We start from the raw sequence: 25,062 nt of genomic DNA on the forward strand, positions 1-25,062 counted from the left end.
AGTTATTGGACTATATAATGCTTTTTTACTATTTATATATATCTGTTAAAAGAAAGAAGAAAATAACTTGCTTTTATACTAATAAATGTCAAAATAATTTCATCCTGTCTTGTATAAAAGTATATTAGTCAATGTAAGTTTATTAAATTAAGTATTACCCTTTCTGGAAGTATAAAATGTGTTACAAATAACAAGGTATAACATAAGTGATAGTTTATTTTATAATTTTATAATATGTAATGTACATGTCAGACCATAAACTATCTATTGAAGTTTCAAAGCAAGAAGTGATGCTATAAAAAATGAACTCGTGTATATTTGTGACACCGTTAATATTGATTTTCAAATCGAACGACCGAAAAAAGTGAACCAGCTGTTTCGAAATATTTCTAAATGTATAATATAATTTACATCAAAAAGTGTATTTCTTTCAAATTATTGATTTTATCCCAGATATATTTATAAGTTAATTAAAGTCCAATTTTTATTAAGTAATTTATTTTTGCTACAAATATCTTGAAATATAATTGAATGTTTAAAGTTTAAAAAGAAAGCAGTGCAAAAGTCTATTGCAAGATATAAAATTACAATTTATTTAAAATATAAAACCTTACGCTAGATAAAGGATAGTAACGTGTAAGTAGTAAGAATAATGTGCCGTGTTATCCATTTTGAATAGTTAGGACTGTATTACAACTAATACATTGTAACTATTATATTTATTATATTTTTTCCATTGTTTTATATAATATAATATGAAATATTTTTCTTTCCGTAGTATTTTAGTGACAAAAAATCAAGATTTTTATGTGCCCTGAGAGGTAATGGCGGTAATCGGGAAGCTGAATTGAAAAGAGGGGGTAGCCGGCGCATCTGGAACATGATCACCAGGCGTCGCTTCAAGCGTACCCGTCGCCATCGAAGTTATAAAACCGATCAAAGCCGTACGGAGTTTCTAGGAGGGCGGTCGCGTTACGCTCGAAACTTTCTTAGACAGACTGAGTCCTTTCGAGTAGTATATATATACAAATATATATGGTTCGGTTCGCGCAACGGCAGACGTATAAAAAATGACGGAACGTCGTGTGATTTGACAGTGAAGAAACATTTAATGGGAAAAGTGCCTCGGTATCCTGTGGTTGGTATTCAGAAATCCTAAGTATCGCTACAACACCCTGTAGCTTTCTGGTTAGTCGCGTCATTTTTCCGTGCATCAGGATTCGATTACGAAGCGATTATTCGATAAGTTGACTGGATGGAGAAGATCGTAGTAATGTGAAAGTAGGGAGAAACGAAGCATGTAAAATGCTTTAAAGTATTGGTCGCAAAATATAATGTGCGATTTTATAGAGTAAGAAACTAAGGCCGGCATAGTCGATATATGTGTATACAGTGACTCGGGCTATTGCCCGAGGCAAGAATTTCTGCTTTAGAGAAATATGGAGGGTCCTTTTTGTATCGGCTATACATTATCATGACTTATAAAATCTTTCGATTTATTTTAATTTTCTTATTTACATATTTTTAAAAGTGAACTCAACGAAACCTTTTCTATAATACAAATTTCCGATCAGTTACGTTTAGTTCTGCTTGCGTAAAGAGTTACATACAATTCAAGTTGCGATCATTTGTAGTCGCAGTAACAATAGAGTTTATTTTCTACATTCATCGATACCCGTTCTTTCAGAAATATCGAACACCCTTGGTGTATTCATCGTATATAAACTTTTCCTCATCTTTCGATCTTTGCCGTTTTAACGAAGGGTACCTGGTTTCGCCCCTTAGGCAGTAGAACTTTCGCTTGTCTAACACAGAGAGATCAAAGAGGAATTCAGAAAATATACGTTTTTTTTTTTCATGTCGCTTTTATCATTGTATTCGTTAAAGAGCAAACGTATCTAAATATATATATGTCGATACCCATTCTTGTTGTACTTTCCTCAGAAAAAAAGTACTGTCTTCAAGATAGTTTCACGTGTGTTGATGTGTGAAACATTATTTACGCATCTCGAAAGTCAAAACGGTCGTCCCGCGCGACTCGACTGCTTTTATCGCGGTGGTTTGTACACTTGAGAGGCGCGCAGTGCTCAAACGGGCACGGCCGAATCGATTTTCCCTGGTTCCACTACTGACGATAGAGGTACACGTATGATTACTCGAGGCCCTCACAGATACCGGAAACTATTTTGCCTAGCTTCTTTCAATGCATGGTAGTATTTCCTATAGTCTGCATGTTGTAAGTGTCGGTCTACCTCACAAGTACTACACTGGCAACTTCGTCGTTGGTGTTCGGTAACGTCAGTGGAAACCGGCCTGTATGAGATTGTCTAAAATTAAACCGCGATCGAAAGCGGGTGTAATTCGTGATGCAGTTAAAACGGAGATGGAAACACGACGTTTCTGCACAATGACAATTTGATTCCGGCTATTTAGTCTCCGATGGATGCTGGTTACGTTAATTGATTAGTTCTTGATCGACATGTGCCTCGTGAAGTCCGCTTCCAACGTGCTTCAGCCAGCTCGTCATATACCGTTATACCACCCGTATCGCGCGTCGAGAATCCTAAAAATAGCAGCGACCAGTGAACGAAAGTAATTCTCGTACACTTTTCTAATGAATCTCGATATTGTGTCACCGAAATAAGGGACATATTCAAACGTTGATACGTTAATCAGGTCAGATCGTGAATCGCTCCTTTTTTAGCTACCCTGATGTTTCTTAATGTTTGCACGAAAAATAAACGAGATGAATCGATTCTGTTCCTTGTCTTCGTTTTGCTTCGACGTCACGTATGAGTGCCAAAGTGCAGGACAGGCTTCTGACTCATTTCAAAATTTAATCTTCTTCCTGGTATTTCATTTTGACCTTTCCAGTTCCATATACTTGCACTATATATCTCATCTGCACCGTTAAAAATCGTTTTCATATAAATTAACGCTTCGTATGGAAAAATTTGTTTCTAGAATGTAGGTTAAATAAAAGTTGGATCGTGTCATTCTCTCTCTGGATATAAAAGTCAGGACATTTTTTCTATCGGCTTCGAAGTTGTTAACCGTTACGATCGATATTGTACAGAGGTGATAATAAAGATAGAAAGGTGACAGGTACGAAAGAAGACCGAAGCAATGAGATTTGAAAGAATTAGCCAATCGGCTCGGTAATCCGTAGATTGACCCGTTTCTCCTGATCGATGATTCGTCGTCTCGTTCGAGCAGATATCCGGATTCTGGCCAGCGGACCGACATTGGTAATCAGTGAACGGAAGGAAGGCTCGAAGCACGGAACGCGAAAGGGTGAGACAAGGGTGAACCGGCGGAGGGTGAGACAGAAGTGATGACGGGCGAGGAAGGAAAGTGCGGGGGTGGAACTGGCACTGGCGGGGGTGCCGGTGTAGGAAACACGAACCTTACCGACAACGCGAACAATCTTAACGCCAATGTGCACGCGAATGTTAATGCCAACATAAATGTCAGCCAACAGAATGGAGGACCGGAAAAAGCGCCTGTCGTCGGCGGTACCAACGTGGAAACGTTACCTCGCGCTGGCAAGCAGGTAAGAGAATCTCTATGGAATTCATCTCCCTTTTAATATTTCAAGTCTCTCATGATGATAGCTGCCGGTTTTCCGCGAACTTCTCGTACGACGTTTCGTAACTCTGTCGTGAAACTCAGTTGTTGAGCGTTTATACGCTTAGTATGGAAGTATTATGAAAGTAAAATCAATTTATAAAATTTTTTTTTTTTGTCGATGAGAGTGTTATTTGGGGCGTATACTAGGACTATAATTCTAGGTTAAGTAAGCGATAGTTAACGGGCAATGTTTCAATTTACAATGTAATTTTTCATTGGTTTCATATATTCAAGTGCAAAATTGTTAATCAAATGTTTTACCGTAAGCATGCGTACCTTTATCTTTTTATTTACGTAATAAAAGTTTATATAATTCTTAAATATTTTAACTAACGAAACGTCTGTTACTTTGAACCATCGTTAAGACCTTAGACACGTAACATTTAAAATTGCACCATAATTGTTAGAGGAAAGACAGTCTAATCGTCTTTGTATACCGTATTGCATTTATTATACGCGCATTGGTCACGTGGTATCTCCTTTTCCTCGTTTTTTTTTGTCGCATTGCTACGGGTTCGAGTTACAAAACATTTACCGCGTTCAGATGCTTGCTCATCTCCCCTTTAGTTGATCTCGAGCGAAAGAAAGATTAGAAAACATGAAATTTTGATGAAATGCCGTAATTTAATATTCATGAAAGGGAGAAAGATGACACTGGAAGCTGCGTATCCGGTTTTCAGTACTTGCAGTACCGCAAGATGCTTGTAGGCGATCATTAGATCCCTTTTCCCTGCTAACATTTAACGATAATTAATGAATATCGTTTATTCAAAGGGACTAACAGAATTTGTACGCTGTTTTTAATAACATATTTTGCTCATCCATGCAGCCATAACAATTTTATAGTATGACTGGCAGTTTAAATCTAGGAAAATTGAACATTGGACTTTTGATTTTTCATGCCACAGTGTTTCATTAAAAAAAGAAAAATTTTGCTGACTTAACTTCTTTTTTTTATCTCAAAGGTAAATAAAAAAGCAAATGGATGTACTTACGTGCATCTTTATATCGTTTTTTACAATCCTTCATAGGTAATTTTTATGTAATAACAATTTAATTGGCAAGTTTTTATATTATTTTTTGTCTGAAGCAACGAAAGTCTTCAGAGGTTTTTAAAATCGACCGATAATTATCATTTTAATGAACAGCACAATGAGTTACTTTGCTTTGTACTCGTTAAATGTGCGCAGTGAAGACCCTGTTCAGGTCGATGCAAGCGTGTTTGTTTGGGCTTAAATCAATTTAATTCGATCAAGAAAATGATGTTACAGCGTCTCTTTTTATATCGCCGCAGAGTGCTCTTATAAAAAGTCTTTGATATTTAATAGAAGTTTGATAGAAGCTCGAAATACGTAAAACTGGTTGATATGTAGAAAATTGAAAGAACAGTGGATATCGTTGAATTATGTAACATAGGTATCTCTTTTGTTACCCAATTGAAAAAATATTATCCTTTAATAGAATATAAATCATAAGTAATTTCTTATTTTTATCAATTTTTGTTTACTTCTGATTAGTACAAAAATTGAATATAACAGGTAGTGCGTTATATGTAGTTGTTTTAGTAGGTGGTAAACTGTTTCTTTTTAAGCGAATAGTTGCTGCAAATATTTTGGCGATGAGATCTTAACGGTCACGTTGTAAATAAATATTCCTTTTCATTGATAACCAGAGTTTTACAGTCGTTGTTTTATAATACTTCATATCAGCGATTTTTAATCTTTTTTATCTCACGACACACATAAACAAATTACTAAAATTCTACGACACACCAAAGAATATATTATATTTTTTCCCGTTATTTTTTTAAATAATAATATAAGTAACATTCGGAATTTCTTAGAATTCATAAAATCTGTAGAACTTGTATTTAACAAGTTATGCTTACATGCGTAAACGAAGGAATGAAAAAAAAAAAAGAAACAGGATAATTATCATTTGAAATAAGGGAAAATTATTTTGACGTTTGTCGAAAATACAAAAATTGGTACAATTACACGAAGGTTATAAGCGTAACGAATTTCCCATTGTACATTCATTCTGTATTAACGTACAGAGTCTATTAGGTTTAGTGACTGATTGTTCCAACTCAAAGGTCACGGTTAACGTAGGACGCGGACTGTGAAAGTTGTAGACGGAGGACACGCGTTGTGCCTTTAGGATTTTACGAGTCCAAAAGCGTTACGTGCACACACTGTGTATTATAACGATATACAATGAAAACTTGTTTCTATTCACGTTCTATTCAATTTTAATCCACGCTTAATTGTAGACTTCAGATTGGAACCAGTTTGTTCGTCAAACGGGTTTCTGTATTTCTTGATAATCACACCGGCTGTTTTTATTACATTTTCTCTTGGTATAAGAAGAAAACTGTGGAATAGTTTTATCAGTGATATATTATCTTACGCTTCCTGCAATTGTAAATGCTAATTGAATTTATGAAAAATCTTTTTCCAATTAACGATTCACGGCGGTATGCCTAACAAATAGATCATTTAAAATAAAGTGATTAACTTTTTATAATAATCTCTGTATAATGAAGTTAACATAGTAGGTATACTGTGAAATATTTTCATTCTGAAATATTCTTGTTACTGTTTGATATTACATTTTAATGTTTAGAAAGATACAATTATAATACTTAATTATACCGATACTTGTGCTTTTTCGTACCAAGTGCAATGCAAAGGAATATTTATTTATTTATTGGCACTACCAGTAGGTAGTAACATGTACACAGAAGTGTAAGGAAGTCTGCTTTATGTTTTTACTTTTATACACTTATGTATTTTTATATGAATCTATATTTTGCGATTTCACGAATGGACTGATGAATCAAGGGATCTTTTCAGGAAAAAGTAGCCAGCTGTAAATAAGGGAAAAAATGCATATGGATACAGGCCAAAGAGTTTTATCTTTCTTTCTGAGACGCATTTTAACTGAAAAATTAAATTCTGTCGTATCAAGTTGAAATATATAACGTTTCGTACTGATTTATATTTTTAGTTTTTTAATTTTTACTTAAACTTCAAATTAGTATATTTGTTGGTTAAGCCTTAATACAATATTTTATAATATTTTTATAATTTAGTTAATTTTACTTTTCTTTTATTTAAATTTATTGTTAGCATTATAGAAGACGATTTTCTTTCCTGAAATATTTGTGTTACGTGAATTTTTATTGTCACTTTAATTTATTTTCGAACGCATCGATTTAGTGTGAAATGGCTGATCGATCGATAAGGAAGTATAATAAATATATTTCACTTGACTTTAATATCCAGGCAATTCACAGCGTGCATTGTATTTCTCTGGTGGTTTTGAATCAAAATTGGTCTTTATCTTTCCAGTTATTTTAAATGGATTTTTTATTTTCTTGCTCTCTAGTTAGACTATTGTATTCGTTATATTATTGATTATTTGAGACTTCCTTAATTACAAACATGCTGATTTGTAAGGAATTTTAAATATTTTTAGAAACATAGCGTGTTTCAAAGTAAGGATTTTATTTTAAGTAATTATGTCAGTTTTTATTAATTTGGACATTTTAAATATTTCACTTTTCCTTTCACTTTGCAACAATATTTAATATTTTCGTGTCATTTTTAAGCCTTAGCTATATCATTGGAATTTTTTGGTATTTAAATCACATATTTTCCAACGATACAACCGATAATGAATGGAAAAAGTAACGCGTGCACTGAATATTAAGCAGAATGTGTAGTGGGAAAACATGTGTCATTAAAACATAAATGAGTTTGTATACATGTGAATGTACAGATATTGTATTATTATGAATGGGACAACGACTGAATTGCAATGACATTATTAATATTTCATTATTACAGTATAATGAAGAAACGACAATTAAAGACACGCCGTTTTCTTTTTAACAAATACAATAAAACATTTCTTTCTTCTATTGCATATACAAACTTGAAAATTTTAATATTTAGTTGCTATTCTGATTTTTTGGAAAAAAAAAAATTTATGTTACGAAAATTGAAAATGATACAAATACGCGAATAAAATAAAAGGTGACATAACGTAATTTACTTCTGGATCGTGAAATTTTCGAGGCAGTGTTTATTCAATTTTCTAGAAATAAACTTCGTAACTCGCCTTAAGAAATAACACGTGAAAGGAGGTGTTGTTACATTACTTATCAAAATTCTTCGTATGTCGTGAAGTTTTTTCATGCACATAAAGCTTTATCTAAACTTCGATTGCTATACCGTCTAGCACCTGCAAGTCTTTCATACGTGTCACCGTTTATCTACTTGGTATGTACACTTTAGGCTCACGTAAAATTACGTCATAATCCCATCAGTATGGACCTTGTAAATGGGCCTACGTAAATGGACCTTCATTCATACTACGAGGCCATGATTACTATCTCCAATCGTTTTAAGTCTAACTGTGCATATAGGGTACATTTCTGTAGAAAATTGCAATGTCGTTGATACAGAGAAGCGGTTTTAGGTATTACACGTTTCAATGTAAAATGTCACTTAAGATTTGATCACATATTTACTGCCATTGGCAAGTAGCTAGTTATTTGGAACTATATGCATTTTCTTTTTAAATTATATTTTAAACGATACACATGTGTGTTTGAAAAGAGGGAGGAATTGCAATCTTCTGTTCCAATATTTTGTTTCCATTAAGAAATATACACCGTCAATGAAATTGTTAACCTTCCTGTAAATATAAATCTTTGTGTGTTGTGTATTGTACTATTATAACAGTATTTGGTCGATATTTGATTGACAAACGTAAACCGAGTAATTACATTTCAAGCCCTTTCGATTAATCGGAAATCCTGAATGATATTATTTAAATATTGACTGAAGTATTATAAGAAATCGTGCGATTCTTTCTATTGGACTTTTCTATTTGCACACACGAGGGAAATTGCTGAACTCATTAGTCACACGGTAAACTGCTGAATAAACGTGGTCGTGGCGTCATTAAGATGTAGTCCCGTAATTAACGGAAGTTCAAGGATTAGCTATATAATTTGGCGTTACACAGAGCGTTGGTGTACAACGACGGGAACGTGACATTAAAGAGAAAAAAAAATGTGTTACTACTGTATGATTTGTTTGTTTTTTTTTTTTTTTTAAGTCTGCTTCTTGGCTGCAGAGATTTGAAACACAGATTATCGTCGCGTGTGAATTCTCGGTTTTCCCTCGTTTTACTTCGCTATCGAACTATAATACAGGCCGACATTCAATTTGACTTTGCGAACGATAAAGGGCATAATGGCCCTGCAGCGGCTAGCGATTATGATGAATGTAGGTCATACATGGTTGTACTTTATCCGAGAGATGCATGTCTCGTTACTTGTGACATTCACCGACATAACCGCTATAATTTCATGGTCCTTGTGCAGGGAACCATTATATTATACTTATTATTCACGGTATGACGTGTCGTCGTGCGTAAATTTATGGAAGTAAGCGCGCAAAGACATGAGTGACGAGTCTGGGTTACATCTGATTGCTTACAATGCAACACTATGCAACGTTCGCCCACACTTGTTAAGAGTACGTGCGTATTTTACGATACCTCTCATCCGGCTCTTCCAAGCTGATTACGAAACGGCTAAGGTAATTCCTATGGTAATTAACGAGATTCATGCGAGGTGCAATCATTCGGGGAATAAACATCTCTTTTTTTTTAATTTACCGACTGAGAGATATATCGTATTTGCATACGAAATGAAAGTTCTAATGCTAAAAGTATTTGTATTCTAGTTGAGGGTTAATTGTAGAAATTGAACCTTTTCGCTCCGGCAGATTTTAGTCAAAGCTCCACTCGGATCGCAAAAATTTGTTCTAGCGGTATTATTTTAAAATTTGGTTTATTAAATTGAGGTGGAAGTGTGCAAAGGAATTAAGGTGAACGTGCGCTAAATGGGGCTCGAATAAATTTTCAAAGCGCCTATTGGCGCCCAAATAGCACTGAAAGGGTTAAGTTGAAAGATCTAAAAAGTCGATTCTAGTAAAATTCTCATCGGTTCTCGCGTAACACTATAGACATTTAAATCGAAGTTCAAAAATCTACAAACTCGATTCCAGCAAAGTTCCCATCGTTGTCGTTCTTTAGAATAAAACAGTGTAACCACTGATATCAATTTCCTGCATCCGTAATTGTTGTTTTCAAATCGGTCGTTAATGACGCATGACGATCGTTGCATTCCGATGGTTAAAACCAACGTACCTATTCACAACACGTAATGTACACACTGTTCCGTACATGTCTCCGTAATCTTGACATACATGCCGATTACCGATACACCGATTAGTTTTTACTTCATTTCTTCTTCTTCTGCCGTTGGTACACAGGTCTGTCATCTTTGGTGCAGGATAATTAACCCGTTAGGTGAAACGTATCTACCATAGCAACAGGATGTCAATAGGAGCGTGCAAGAGGGGAAGGGAGAAAAAAGGCTTCGAGGTATCTGAAGTCCTTTCTAAGGGGCAGATCAATTAAAGCAGTCCTCTGAACAGTCGTTTGAAGGCAAAGAGTGGCACGTGGCCGGGCATGGGGTTAGGTTTTTCTCCATTCGTTAATTTCAACAACGTTATCCAGTGTGCTATGCCTAATGGCGTTCACGCAGTACGCACTTTTCTGTTTTCTACTTGTCGATTCTGAACCGCATGGAACTGGGTTGCGAAACCGCATAAAGAGACCGCGCGAACGCAGGCGCAGCACACGCCGAGCCTCGGCTCATCTACGTGTAAAGTTCCTTCCGTGGGGTGTAAAGGTAGACTGAAAATAAACGTTTTCGCCTCGGCACGTTACCGCAATAGCATCGGTGTGCCTGAGTAGAGAAGTTAAGGCCCTGTTTCCACTGCCTTCAGACTTGTTCCACGCACGTGCATGGCCAGTTTCTGACCGGGGAAAGCCATTTGCCTCTTGTCACCGTGTCTATAGTTTATTCGTACTTATAGTTTTCCTCCTTGCATCGATATTACACAAGTATTTCTCGTTATTAGCATCGCGCTCTTTTGATATTTAAGAGAGAGAGATACAGTTTCTCTATGGTAAACGTGTTCGCGTCTATTACGATTCCGTACACTGCCGTTCGAAAGTTTAATCGCGTCCGTGAAAATGCGGTGACGTAGAAAGTAAAAATTAATTAGGCATGATAAACTTCGTCGAAACTTCGGATATCGTCGTTCTCTTTCGTGCACTTCTGTTCGTTTCAACGGTGAACTTTGGAGAAAAGGATATTTCCCAAGGATCTAAGTGGTATGCAACGTTAATTCATGTAAAACGGATAAACTTGTTCGAATATCGGAATGTTAATTTAAATATAGAAATCCGAGATTTTGGAAATGGTCAGCTTTCCTCTTGCCTGTAAACGTTATAGGTATATCACGGCTGTAGAAAAGAAACGTACTTTCTCGATAGCTTTGAGAATTTCACGAAGAAATTTGGCGCTGTGCCCTCGATGCGTACTTATGGCGGACGCGTAATGTCGGAGACGTCAGTGATTGACCCAGTTTAATAACGTCTCGTGTAAAATGCTTTCGTGGTTAAAAAGCTTTGTGGGTGGTTAAAGTTATTCATCGAGCCCAACAATCGGCCACGACGATGTGTCACTGGTATAAGCCTAATTTAATTATTAAATCGTGGCGACCTCGAAGTGTCAGGGCGTCCTCCTCCTCCTCCTCCTCCTCTTCTTCTTCTTCTTCTTCTTCTTCTTCAGGCAGGAGGCCGTGTTTAATAGAAGCTGGTTCTAATGAAGCGTGACACTTAGGTTTGTTCGTTGCTCGCGTTCGTCTGGTTGCGTTCACTTCCCTAAACGCATGATCAAAAAGTAGCGGGGTTGTTAAAGGGGTTCTTAGCCTTTTCCTGCACACTCAATACTTCCTCTTCTTCTTCTTCCATTTTTTTCGCGCTCGTTCGACCCGGTAACCCGACTGTCACCCTTTTTCTGACCCTCTCGCTGCTAAACTAGGGTTCATGGCACCCCAACGTCATTTAATTTCGTCTCTCGAGGGCTAGAAAAAGTGAGCCTCTCGTACAAGTAAAGCGCCTCTCAAACGATTTTCGAATTCTCTTACTCCGCCATTTTACTCCTGATTAAAAAACTTGAAATTTATTCGGCTCGCCGGAAAAGCGAGAAATATTTACCTCTGGCGACTGGAGTTATCAAAGTATGAGAGAACCTTTCTTGGGAAATGAAAATTAAACGAAACTGTACTTAGTTTCGTATCTTCTAAAATTCAGTTCGTTAATTCAGGCTCGTTGAGAAGATTTCATTCTGTTTTGTAATATATTTGTTCCATGATCCATTTGATTAACGTAATGTTTGTATTTTATGTACATTTTTTTTTGATATCGTTAATCTCGTGGAAACTTGTGTGTAAGTTCAGATCTTTTCGCAGTAGACAGATTGATAGGATCGGTTTTAGTAAGTTGATTGAATGTCTGCCGCCAATTTGTCAACGACAGCCACTGCCCGGTTAAATGTCAGGGATTCAGTGGAAAAAGAGAACACAAAGGAGACAAAGAGAAAATTGTTGGATGGAACTGCTTATCGCAGATGCCCTAATTCCTTCTTTAACAACATATCGCGTGATCTGACGTTAAATTGATATTTCATATTTAATATCGTTAACACGGGTAAAAGTTGAATTGATATTGCGATGTTAAATAAAAAATTTGCTTTCAACTTACCGATTAATCAGTACAATAACCTATATTGATTAGTATGGGTAAAGCTAGGTATCACTTGGAGCAACAACCTGCATCGATTATTAAGTGGTGGGTTAGGTTGGTTATTTTTTTTCTCCATACGCGAGTATAATCACGAGAGATTATCAAGAAAATATTAACTTTCTATTGTAACGGTGCGAGGAAAATTCAAAAAAATCAACGAGGCTAGAAGGAAGTAATTTAAATCGTTTCTACTTAATTTCTCTTGGTGTTTTATTCGGAAATAAGCTTCTCCAGGAAGGGAGCCTTCCAATTAGAACTAGAAAATAGTTCCTTGTAATTTTGTTACACTTACTTTAAGAGAAAAATTTCTATTCTTATAAAAGAGACGAATGAAAATTCTATCCGCAAAAGTGATATCAACTCGTGAACAGATCTAGTTTTACGTAAACAGGTGATTCAGTGTCATTCGAAGCCCCGAGTGTCTTTATCATATTAGACAATTTGATTATCAAAGAATCCGATTGCTGGAATTTCAAATATCTCCTGTCATTGTATGTAGAAGTATTTGTTTTCGAGTTGCTCGGACATGTAGCCAGGTTTTCAATACTTCAAACAAAAATAACGTTATAATCTCACGAAGCTCAAGCGGAATGGAATTTCATTAAAACTTATGAAGCGTGGGCATTGTCCAATTTATTCCCTGCAAAATGCAAATTCCGTCGACATTCTTCCGACATTTTATAACATCGTGCCTCTTTTCTCTTCTTTTTTTTTTTTTTTTTTTTTTTTTTTTTTTTTTTTTTTTTTTTTTTTGGATGCGAGAGTTCAGCAAAACGAAATGTTAAAATTAAAACCGACAAGGCTAATCAGCATGCGAAACTTCTCTCGTTACTTTTATCACAATCACCGAAAGCGAGATTTTTCAATATTTTCATTCCTTTGCGTTTCATAAAACTTTACGTCCTATTGTTTCACCAAAACGCATTAGCATATTGTACCGTATGTAGGTAAAAGATATCGTACTCGTGTGAATCTGTTCAACAAGTACGCGAAGAGATCGGACATCTGTCTTTAGCAATTTTATTTATTAAATTACTGCGTTGTAGAAATAAATTTAGTAGATCTACTTGATTTAACGATATACAGGGTGGGCCACGTAAAACAGGTCACTTAATTATCTTCAGTAGCTATGGTAGTACGAGAACATTTTTATGCGTGATTGAAATAGTTTCAAAGGGTAAATAAGATGGGAGACAAATTTTTTTTATAAATGTCATTTTTTTCTGTTTTCTACATAAATATTGCTGTGCATTTAAACACGCACAATAATATGCACTTAAAATTTTCAATTAAACGCGAAACTTTCTTTCATCTTTTACCATTTCTTCCACCAAAGACATCTTTCCTCCTTCTTATCTACCTTTTGAATTACGTATAAATATTTCCTCATCCCACCATGGCTAGAGAAAATAATTAGACGACCTGGTTTACGTGGTCCGCTCTGTATACGTGTTTCTCACAATATTTTATAAGAACAGTATATTTATAATATTACACAAAAAAGTAGCATTTTTTCTCATGAAAATACTGTAGCTACCATAACGCTTAAAGCCACCAAAATTCTTCATAGCATCGTGTAGTCGTGAAATAAAGATTCTGACTCATCTCTCAGACGAGTGGTCTGTAGTTAAAGGGTTAAGTTACATTTCTACGTCAGATTTAGTGGCACGCATCAGCAGAAACGTGCGTATCCTCCCCTGTTGTATTACAGAATTCCAGAGCAGAAATAATTCTGTTAACAACTGTTTACTTTCGTTTCACCTCCGGTAAGTCTCCTAATACGTACTTCTGAACGAGAGTGTACTCGGTAGGGTGTGGCGTTGGAAAAGTGTACCAGCGTAACCGTAAAAAAAGAACCCACTTATCCGTTAGAAATTTCGTTTCCACGTGAATTCCCATTGTTCGTCGAACAAAATGGAATTTCCGTCACGAACGGTGTCTCATAGGTGACAGGACGCATACGCAGCGTACTTAAATCTACGTACGTATCGGGACACTGTTAATTAAGCAACGGTGTCGATAGCAATTGAACAACGATACGGCGGACGGAGGTGATAAGGGGGTTCTCGTGGATGTGGAAGGACGCGAAGAAGGAGGTAAGCGGAACGACAGGAATAGGGGGCGGTTTGCTGCAATAGCGCTGCCGCGTTCATATCGACCCGAACCTCCAGACTCCATCTTGCTTGTCCCACATATACCTATGTACATATACACGTAGCTATTACTCGGTCGCGTACATACAACCGACTTGCCTGCCCTGGCTCCTCCACTCTCTTCCCATGCTTTTCCTCTTCTTCTTCTTTCCTCGCCGCGCTTTTCTTTCTTTCACTACGCCCGTGGTCTTTTCTCTTCTTTGGCTTTTGGTACACCACCATCGCGCCGGAAAGTGTCTCGTTGCAACTGTCTGGAATCGACATACAATACACCGATTTCTACGCCGGCTGATAGCTACACGAGCTGGAATACATTACACTTCCGACTTTCTAAGTATCTCTTGTGGTGCGCCGAGAAACCTTAGATTCAGACACTGTCAAATGATTTTTACCCCGTTGCTGGTTGCGTGTTCGGGAGGATAGGGAGGATAGATGTGTGTGTGTGTGTGTGTGTGATCAGTTGCGTATTAACGAGTGAGAAAGAAACGCGAGTTCTTTTTATTAGGTCATCCTATAGGTAACGTCGTTTTAGAGACCTAGTTTCGGTACGGAAACATTAGTACTTGCTCTGGCTGTTAATCGATGATGTATCGACCATTGTTTGCGTGGACTATTTGCCACGTTTCAGGCAACTTTCTAATTCTTAGCGAAAAAAGTCTTATCTTTTGGAGTAGCAAAACTGACCTCGAACGTTAACTTCGAGTGATCTGTATTTTTAAAAAGTTTTCCGAGGAGAATATGGTAGATTAATTCCCAGTTAGAAGAGCACTTTCGTGCTCCACAGCTTCAAGCAAATTTACAGATTGTAAATTAAATTTGGGTAAAATAAATAAGAAACAACATTTTTTTTTTTTATTATTGTGTACGAATATCGAAGCGAGATAAAAAGCGACATTACTCACGGGATGACCTAATGCGTATACACTCGTAAGTTTGATCGCGTAATGCAAAAGAGCGATGTAATTCAATTCAAGAACTCCTACTCCACTTATCGAATTCAACAGGGTCAAGTTTATCATTCTCTCGCCTAATTCATTTTTCTCCTAGTAGTCACTTTCAGTTTTACCGCATTTTAAGGGTAAATGTCCATGTCAGAGTTTTGTTCCGATAGTTTCTCTCGAGAGTACTCTGAAATTATGCAATCAGCTCTTCAGTACCGTGTAAGTTAATAAATTTCACCGTCGAGAGCGACTCGCGATAGTTTCACTGTCGGATAGACACAGGTACCCTAACGGATGTACATGGAAAAATGAAGGAGACCTGTGTAAAAATTGAACGATAATGTTGTTTGAATTATTACGCACACGTGTAACCTTTTAAGGCGATATGATAAGGTTGCACAACAGGGATCGATAGTTTTATCGTTACTTTTCAAGCCTGCAAAGAGGTTAACGCGAATCTAAAACCAAAGGTTATCCCGTGGCGTTGGATGTGTAAATAAATGTTACGTCACACTTCGGTAACAGCAAGTGGAACAGGCTGTTGTATTTTTGCAATACTCTTAAAATCATGAAAATTACGTCACGCCACAGTGTCATATCCATAAATACAGCGAACGTAATGCTGCAACGCGTTGCTTGCAACTCTCGTTTAACGAGACATGCTGATACTGTACCTGAATATTATTTTAATACGCGTATTAAAATTTCACGACGATTGCTTAAAAATTCGCGACGAACCCTAAATTGATCGTTTAATTGCATCAAGTTAACGGTAGCGCCAAAATGATTGCAACACGGTAATAGAAGCAGCATAGTGATCTACTTTGTGGTTGAAATCACGCCTGACCCCAAAGTTGGGTGTCGCGGCATAAATATTGCAGAAAATAACGAGTGGAAATACTGTTTAACGTCGGTGTGAGATCGATCATTGACCTAGATATTTCGTAATTCCTCCCGACGACAGGGATAAACCGGAAAGAAGAATTTAAGAACGACAAATGACAATTGTAACTATGAATTACGATATGTACGTACATATATCTCTGTATATGTCCAAGTTTAACTAGTCGAACTGATTTATTGAGATTTGAAATTTACCGATGTCACGTTTAATCTAGCGACACGTTTAATTTTTTCGTTTAGCTAGGAAATTAGTATTAAGAGTGTTGTTGGCAAGTTGGATTTATCGTTCTCGAATGGAGCATTGTCCTATTTTAAATTGTAATTCAACTTTCTCTAAGAGCGGCGAAGTTTTTCGCATTGGGCGGAGTTAAATCGTTTTCTCTGCTCGTCAATTTTATTTACTTACTCTACTTTTCGCGGAAAAATAAGAATAAAGGAAATAAAATGCTGTTCCCTTATTCATGCGGTTCGCTCTTACATCGAACGAAATCACGTGTTTAATTTTCCGCGGACATTTCGCCAAGCTTGTTATAAAATTACTCTTCCCTCTGTATATTTCTACCTTCGATACACCTGTATTCTTCATCAAAAATATATTCTTAAATACACTCTTCGAAATATATGCTCTGGTGATTGCGAAAGTGGTCTAAGTCAAAAATTAAAAAAGAATTGACCGACTATTTTTTGAAATATTCTATTAAACAATGAAAAAGTAATTTCCAATGCACCCAAAGGGGAAAATTCTAAACATCTCGAAACGAAAAGTATAGGAGTAAAGTCACTTTCAGAATTACCGACAGATATCGCTTCGTTTAATCGTATGAATCAATAAACGGCGACGATCGAAATAGAAAGAAAATGACCTCGTTATTTCCAATGTTGAAATAAATCCTTTTGTTTCATTGTTTCAAATTTCTCAGCGTAGAATTTGTAGCTTACTCTGAGGCAACCAATTGAGAGGCTTCGATTAGGTGTATCAACACGGGAGAATTAATATGTCGCGCGACCAATGAGAAAATTGTCCCGCAATGCACGTCGTAATGTCGGATAGAGAGAGAGAGAGTGTTGAATCGACAAATTCTGAAATATCTACGTTTTGTTCGAAACGCATGCGCGACGAACACGACCTCGACCCTTTCAACTGTGCTCTTCATTGGCCCCCCTCGGTCAAAGCTGGAGCTCCTCTCCTGTTCTCGTTTCCTCCGGCGTGTCGACCATACATTTAATTAAGCCCCAATGGAAAGGACGCGTTGGCGGCGATGAAGAGATTACGTTACTGGCTAAAGTAAACTGACATATATTCTAGTTTCAGGAACAAACAGAATGTCGCACATCAAAAGCTGTGTGCTTCCCTTAAAAAATTTGTGGCTGCGTTTTCGGGCGAGCACCACCTTTGTTCCGCTTCACAATAGACCTGTGAATTTGCCAGAGCTCATAAACCGTGTTTGCAGAAAGAATTGCTGTTTTTTGTAGGATATAAGTGGTTTACCCCTTTCGCACTCGAATGTTGCAAATCGGAGCTTCTTTGACATAGTTTTTTTCTTGTTAACCAGTGTTTAAACGTGTCTTTGAGGTGGAATCTTCGGAAGTACATTGTTCGCCAAAAGGAATTGGAACACCTGAAAAAGGAAATCGCGGAAATTTGCATATATTTTTGGGGGTATTGGAAGGGAACAATTATTAAAATTTGGTTGAAAAAGAGTTTATTTGTTAAGAAAAGTCATTTTTTCGTTGGAGTAGTCTGAAAATATATGTGACTTTCAGATTTGTGGAGCCCCAATTTCTATATTTTGCAATCTAGAAATTGGGGTTGCACAAATCTGGAAGTTACATATTTAGGTATGTATTTGGGGCTATTCCAAAGAAAAAATGACCTTTTCCAACTAAATTTTAATCATTTTTCCCTTTCAATGCCCCAAATAATATACGTTAATTTCAGATTTGTGCAATTTGATTTTTATAAGTGTTGCAATTTCTTTCGCGAGTGAATTTCACTGCTTAGACCTCTATTATACGGCGAATAATTTATGGAGGCCCGTAGATCTGCTATATCGGGAAAATATCATCTCTAAGGGTGTCTTGATTAATTATTTCATTTCATTTCTCAGTCGCGATTCAATTCCAGAGGGTCAGAATAGCGTAACAAGTATATAGGAAAGATAGTTGGACTAAATTTCTTAATTAAAGACACGAATATCTACTGCAAGGTTGATAATGGAATAATCGGAGAATTTGTAAGGAACTGAGGGTGTTGCAAATAATTTATACGATTCTATTTTCAGTCACTTTCGTTTTGCATTATTAACAGATAAATGATAGATTGAAGGTGAACTGCTTTATGTAGTGTGATACAATTAGGCTATGCCCTCCAGCATAATATAACGGTATAACAGGTTCAGGGTTCAATCGTTTGATATTAGTATCGAAGGTTGTCGTTGATTCACAGTATGAAACAGAAAAGTTATGTAACTTTGTAAACATATTTCACATTGTTTCGTATCACGAGTATGTATTTCTTGACGTAAAACGCGTCTAAGATATTTCTTCCTCCAGTGTTTTGTAGAGGATGGACCACGTAAAACGTGACCTAATTATGTTCTCTAGCTACGACGGTACGAGAAAATTTTGACGATTTCAAAGGGTGAATAAGATGGAAGAAACATGTTTTTCGTGGAAGAAATGGCAAAAAAATGAAAGGAAGTTTCACGTTTGATTTAAAATTTTAGAGTCCAAGGTCATCCTGTTTAAATCAATATCTACTACGACATATAAAGAAACACAGGTGACCTTGAAACGAAAAAAAGAATAGAAAAGGTGGCATTTATGAAAAAACAATTTTCTTCCATGTTGAAACCATTGAAATTACCAGAGAAGATAATTCGGTGGTCTATTTTACCTGCCTCACCCGGTATATTGTGAATTGCAAGTAACTCGAATAGAAATATTTTTCTAACAGTTAAGCTTACGCTTAAAAGCGATATCAACAGAATTAATCAATTTCTTCTTCACATTCTTTACGACCAAGTGTTTTAAAGATGCTCTTTAAAGTATTCGTAAACACGTACTTTAATGCATAATCGCGAGGTAAGATCTGGTAGATTTCGAAATTCCCGACAGGCGATAACTGAGAGAGAAAAATTAGAAAATTGTTCGTTCTTAATATTATTCATCATATTCAAGATCTCTTCACCCTTACGCGCTGATTCGATGACTCACGGCTGCATTTACGTTGGTGCACGGGCAAGTCAAAAAATTGGGACGCGCGACAAAGAGCAGACAACAATTCGTGACCCAATTTTCATTGACGTTACCGCGACGATACCGTATAAATCACACGATTTACCTTTCGAGAAAGGTGCAGCCGAGAATTTTTTGAATACGCTCTTGATTGTCGAGCTATCTCTGTCAATCACTGTAACCCCGAATGTCCCGGCAAGGGACAGAGGAAACATTTAACCGATTTAACGGGAGTGCTTCCGTTCAACTGACTGTACGAGACTGACATCATACTATCATCTTGGCTGTTGATCGGCTTCTGTCATACTGGAACATCAGTTGATGTCACGATCCAGGAATTTCGGTGATATTAGGCTACGTGTGTAGTTTTGGTAGAAATATGATATTTGTCAGTCGATGTATGATCTAAGTGCTAACTGAAAAGTGATTCAGTGGAATTTGATCTTGATCTGTGATTAACTTTCCTACACAATCTGCGATTTAACAAATAAAATAATTGACAAATTTCGACTAGCTTCGAGTTTCAAATTGACGTATTTACGTTGAGAACGAAATTTCTCAGATGCAACAATATAACATTCTAAGCAACGATTCTATTCTGAACAAAGCTCTTTACACAACGTAATCACTTTTAACTTTCTGCATTATCGTTCCGTTAAGAAGTATTTTCAAGAGGTTGTACCGTAATTCTCGAGTGCACGATTGCTCTTGATCTCTCTCATTCACGATATTATAACATTACGAAGAAGAGGAAGTAGCGAAATGAAACTTCGCGAGATAACTTTGTTAGAAACTTTGATGCATTACCTACTGCGCTCTTTCGTGAAAAAAAGAATCCTTTCTACAGTCTTGCACAGTCTAATTAATAATTCTTCTTTGTAACCCGTTAATACCCGGGTTAAAGTATCCTTTGAATCGAGGCATGTTTAATCTCTTGCTGATCTCGTTGAAAACGTGTTTTTTAATCCTCCCGTCAGCAGTGGAACGTGTATGTCCCACATTGAGTGCTCGAAAAAAGAAATTGATCTCGATTTAGTATCTGTTACAAATTCAACGATCTATAGATAAGTCAAAAATTCCTCCAAAAAAGAAATCAGTCACGAAAGGGTCGAATAACAGAATTTATTTATTTTCAGCCTTACATATATTACCTTACGTACAAAATATAAAAATATAAAACACAAAATATTAGATGTCGAAACGAATTCTTTCCGACTGGATTCACATAATTGTTTCAAATCCACCGAGTTTCTATCGCGAGCAGCCAGAAAAACAGCGAAAGATCAATTATAGCAATTAACAATAATGGAAATTATTTCTCAGATTGATCTGTGTTCGTTCTTTATAAATAAAACGTCGATTTTACCGAAAAATCGGGAAGAGAAGAAATTACTCTCTACTCCTCTTCTTTATCTCTTCTTCTTCTTCCCACCTCCCTTAACCATTTTGCCATTTTTTCGCTGACTACGTCCTCGATCTTCACTTTCCGAAGGGTTAAATGAAATTAGTTAATTGCACTTGGTGTTTTTCTCTCTCTCCTTTGTGCTGTCGATCGTGATACAAAGGGGAATCTTCCAATTGTTGGACAGCATCCAAAAGTAAAGAGGATATGAAATTTTGGTGGATGCCTGTGAGTCAGTGGTGGCGAGGAAGTAAGTGCTTCTTGAGCGAATGTATCCGGTACTTGAACTATTATAACGGTAACGATACAATCTTGAGCATCCTACTGCTAAGGTTAGAAAGTATGAAGCACGTTTCACGAGTGAATAATTTATTATTTTACGCGGTGGATACGTTTTATCTGCGTTACAAATTTATTTAACGAAGAGTGAGCGTAAAACTTGGAGCAGAGATACCGTTCTTCGTCCGGTATTTCATAGACTTCGAAATTATACGTCGCGGATTGGAATTACGCGAAACGGAAATATTTTCCAACTGTTGAACTTTTACGCGAATGCAATATTAACATCGATGATAAATTCCTGTCAGCTCTGCTGGTATTAAATTAAATTACACTTTATTCGGGTTACAACGATCTGTTGTAATTTATTGTAACACCGATCGATCGGACAACGCGTTTGATGCTCCAGTTTATTTCTTAATCCACGGGTATACTTATAAAACATTTAAAGCACAAACTTCGTTTGAAAGTTACTTTTTCGCTAAATTACACTTGACTCGTTGCTCTGATTTTTTTCAATTACATTTCACAATCCACGGATATATTTCTAAAAAGTGAACAGTAGTTTAGATCTGAAAGGCACATTTTTACCGCTCGTCCTCGACAAAGCTGCTTAATCGTATCTTTTTAAGCGAAGCACGCGAAGATCATGATAACACTTGTGTCAGGTTAAAAGCCTCCATTTGTAAGTGCTGTGAATTGTTCGTTGAGACAGGCAGATGCCTAAGTAAACGTACGTTCGAATACGACGGAATATCCTGAGAAATATAATTTTCAATATCAACAACCGATCGTCTGAACGCGTTAGGATTTTTTTTTTCACTGTACAAATTTTGGTCCAAGTGTTATATACATATTGAAACTGAGGAGGATCCAAGAATGCAGCTATACATAGAATGTAGGAGAAGAATGGTTGGAGTCTGCTCCATATAAACTAATAATCATACATTTCTTGAGCCTCGGTTTCATTTTCTATTTATAGCGTGTTGTTGGTAGCGCGTAATCGGGCTCACGTGGATATGAAGGAACATGCCTTTTAAATCTCATTGAAAAGCATGACTCCGAGGATCAGCTTTTTCAGTAAATCGGCCGCGTCTATACGAATAAATCGTGACGCGTTGCTCGAGCGAGGCCGAGGCGAAATCATTGTAAAAACCTGTAATATCGAGGCAGCCCAGCAGCACCTGATGACCTCAACGCTCTTACAACGCTTACGACGTGATGTCATTTGTCGTCTACTAATGTATTGCGATTATGCAAAAGGTGCTCATGCGTGCAATACCGCCACGTGGTAACTCGCAGGGGATTTGATTCCGAAAGCGAAACTTGGTTGAATTAATTTGATAGACACTTGGTTAATTGGTATCGTTTAACGTGCCTCTTCATTCGGTATTTAAAGAGTTTACACAATTCTATTTTCAGACTGAACATGTTTGCTCTTAAACATGTTCAAGTTTTCCACTCGCCGTGGTCTAGCTTATATAGAACTTGCGCGATATTAGAAGAGTTCGAGGGAACTGTTGGTTAATTTGGAGAAAAGTGTGTTATCGGTTGTCGTTGTATTTAAATCGTGGGGAAATAGCAGAGACAGAATTCTCCGAGGCTTTACAGTCTTCTATCCCACGAGTGTGTAATTTGAAAAAATTCAGTTGTTGGTTAATTTGGAAGTGTAAGTCATCAAGAAAGAGATTTCTTTTAATCTTAAATTTGTCGTTCTGTTTAAATCGTTGGTGTTAGTAGGAAAAGAATTCTCCAAAGCTTTACGATCTCCTATCTTCCAAGAACGAACGTCAAAAATTAAAAAATTAAAAATTGCAAATTAAGAGTTTAAAGTTAAAGATTAGTAATTAAAAATATCTGAGTCTTGTGTAGTGTACACGTGATGAGTTCACCTCGAATTTATGCCACAGGCATAAAACGTTTATCTGAATCGAACGATGGAAGATGTGTATGTTGCGTTCAGGTCACATTTCGCGTATCTCAGTTCTCAAGGCCTGCACACGTTCGTCCCGAGCATTCCGTGTCGTCTTCATTGATAAACGACATTAACGCAGGAGAGATCATCGTCAAAGATATTGCTTTGCAAGAGGGCTGGACGCGTTCGTGGGAAGTTCTTCTCCGCAGGACTCGCGGGAACCTTGCCATAAGAGGATTCTCAGCAACACTGATAAATTTAATTAGGGCGACGAAGAATAGGGGGAGTCTTCTTCGGTTTGGCACTTCGATGAAAATCGCGAAAATCACAGGTTTTCCACGCAAAACGGGGTATCTTGTTTTTCTCCCGCGATTCTTACGATACCATCGTGTTATTTTTAACTACTATGCCCGGCGGCATGTAGTAGTTAGGTTGTAGTCGCAGCGAATTGTAACGTTGCTGTTGAACGTTTCGTCGCGATTTTTTCGTTAACGAAAGTATATTTCGCAGATTCTGGTGTAAATATAACAGCCGGAGGAATTGAGATTGTTCGAGTCATTCGTTTCCAGGCAGTGTCTGTAGCCATGTCGCTGTAACGCCTAAATTTTAGTTCTTCGACGTTGAATTTCTATCTTTGAACATTGCGCAAATGTAACAAATTATGCAATTCAAGTGTAGATTCAAGGATATCCGTGTAAATGAGATTTTCTCCACGTTCAATGTTATAACAATAAAAATTAATAGAGGAATAACAAAGAACGGAAAATTTGATGGTATCTCTACGAAATAAAATTAGTAGATCTTGCCGATCGATATTTCTAATTATCCTTTTTACGTGTTTATCGATCCCATTTGCCAGGTACTCGAGCAAAACTGTTCATTAATTAAGACGCGATCGCGCTTTGATCGAGATAAGAAAGTAAATTAGAATACTTGGCTGCATTAGCGATGCTTCATTCCCATGACGAGTTCAAAAGGAACATGGTATTTCAGTAATGCCTACCTTTATCACACGCAGACCGACTCAATGGAGTACCTACTCTTTAATGCATAGCTATGCGTAAGTTCTTCCTACGTTTATGCTTGCAATTTGTTACTACTACCAGCTTCGCTGGCATTTCACTATTAATACTACCACTACCATCACTAATTATACAACTAGTGGCAATGTCCGACCAGTTTGTTTCATGAAATAGTTATCAGAGCCAACGATCGGCTTGCCAAACCTTTTTCGTTTGTTGACACAGTAGCTACGATAATACGCTGGTAATATGTAGAGTAATTATCAGGTGATGGAATTTATTGGGTTAAACCACACCCGAGATCCGAATACGACACCTAACTTTGGCATTTTTTTCAAAGAAAATAATTCACTCAATCGAAAACTTTTAATAAGGGCTTTGTTATATTACTCTTGAAGAATGTAAAAGGATTTTTTTCATGTAATTTCTTTGTCCGATAAATGAAATCTAAGTTGATTTATTAGAAGAGATATTTAAGGGGTCAGATCACACCTGAGATCCGAATACGACACCTAACTTTGGCATTTTTTTTCAAAGAAAATAATTGACTCGATGGAAAACTTTTCAGGAGGATTTTTGTTACATTACCCTTGAAGAATGTAAAAGGATTTTTTTCATGTAATTTCTTTGTCCGATAAATGAAATCTAAGTTGATTTATTAAAAGAGATATTTAAGGGGTTAGACCACACCTGAGATCCGAATACGACACCTAACTTTGGCATTTTTTTCAAAGAAAATAATTGACTCGATGGAAAACTTTTCAGGAGGATATTTGTTACATTACCCTTGAAGAATGTAAAAGGATTTTTTTCATGTAATTTCTTTGTCTGATAAATGAAA

The 25,062-nt window shown here is 36.7% G+C and overlaps 1 protein-coding gene across 1 annotated transcript in view; it reads left to right on the forward strand.

Annotated features, from left to right (window-relative positions):
* Window positions 1-954: 954 nt before the first annotated feature.
* LOC108575490 (microtubule-associated protein futsch-like) overlaps window positions 955-25,062 on the forward strand; it is a 98,935-nt gene continuing 74,827 nt past the window's right edge. Inside the window, exons 1-2 of the mRNA XM_017938307.1 lie at window positions 955-1,138; window positions 3,217-3,553. Coding sequence (XP_017793796.1) covers window positions 3,335-3,553 — 219 coding nt within the window. The 5' untranslated portion in view covers window positions 955-1,138; window positions 3,217-3,334. The remainder of the gene's footprint in view (window positions 1,139-3,216; window positions 3,554-25,062) is intronic.

Source organism: Habropoda laboriosa, unplaced genomic scaffold (genome assembly GCF_001263275.1).
Source record: "Habropoda laboriosa isolate 0110345459 unplaced genomic scaffold, ASM126327v1 scaffold269, whole genome shotgun sequence".
Classification (NCBI taxonomy): domain Eukaryota; kingdom Metazoa; phylum Arthropoda; class Insecta; order Hymenoptera; family Apidae; genus Habropoda; species Habropoda laboriosa.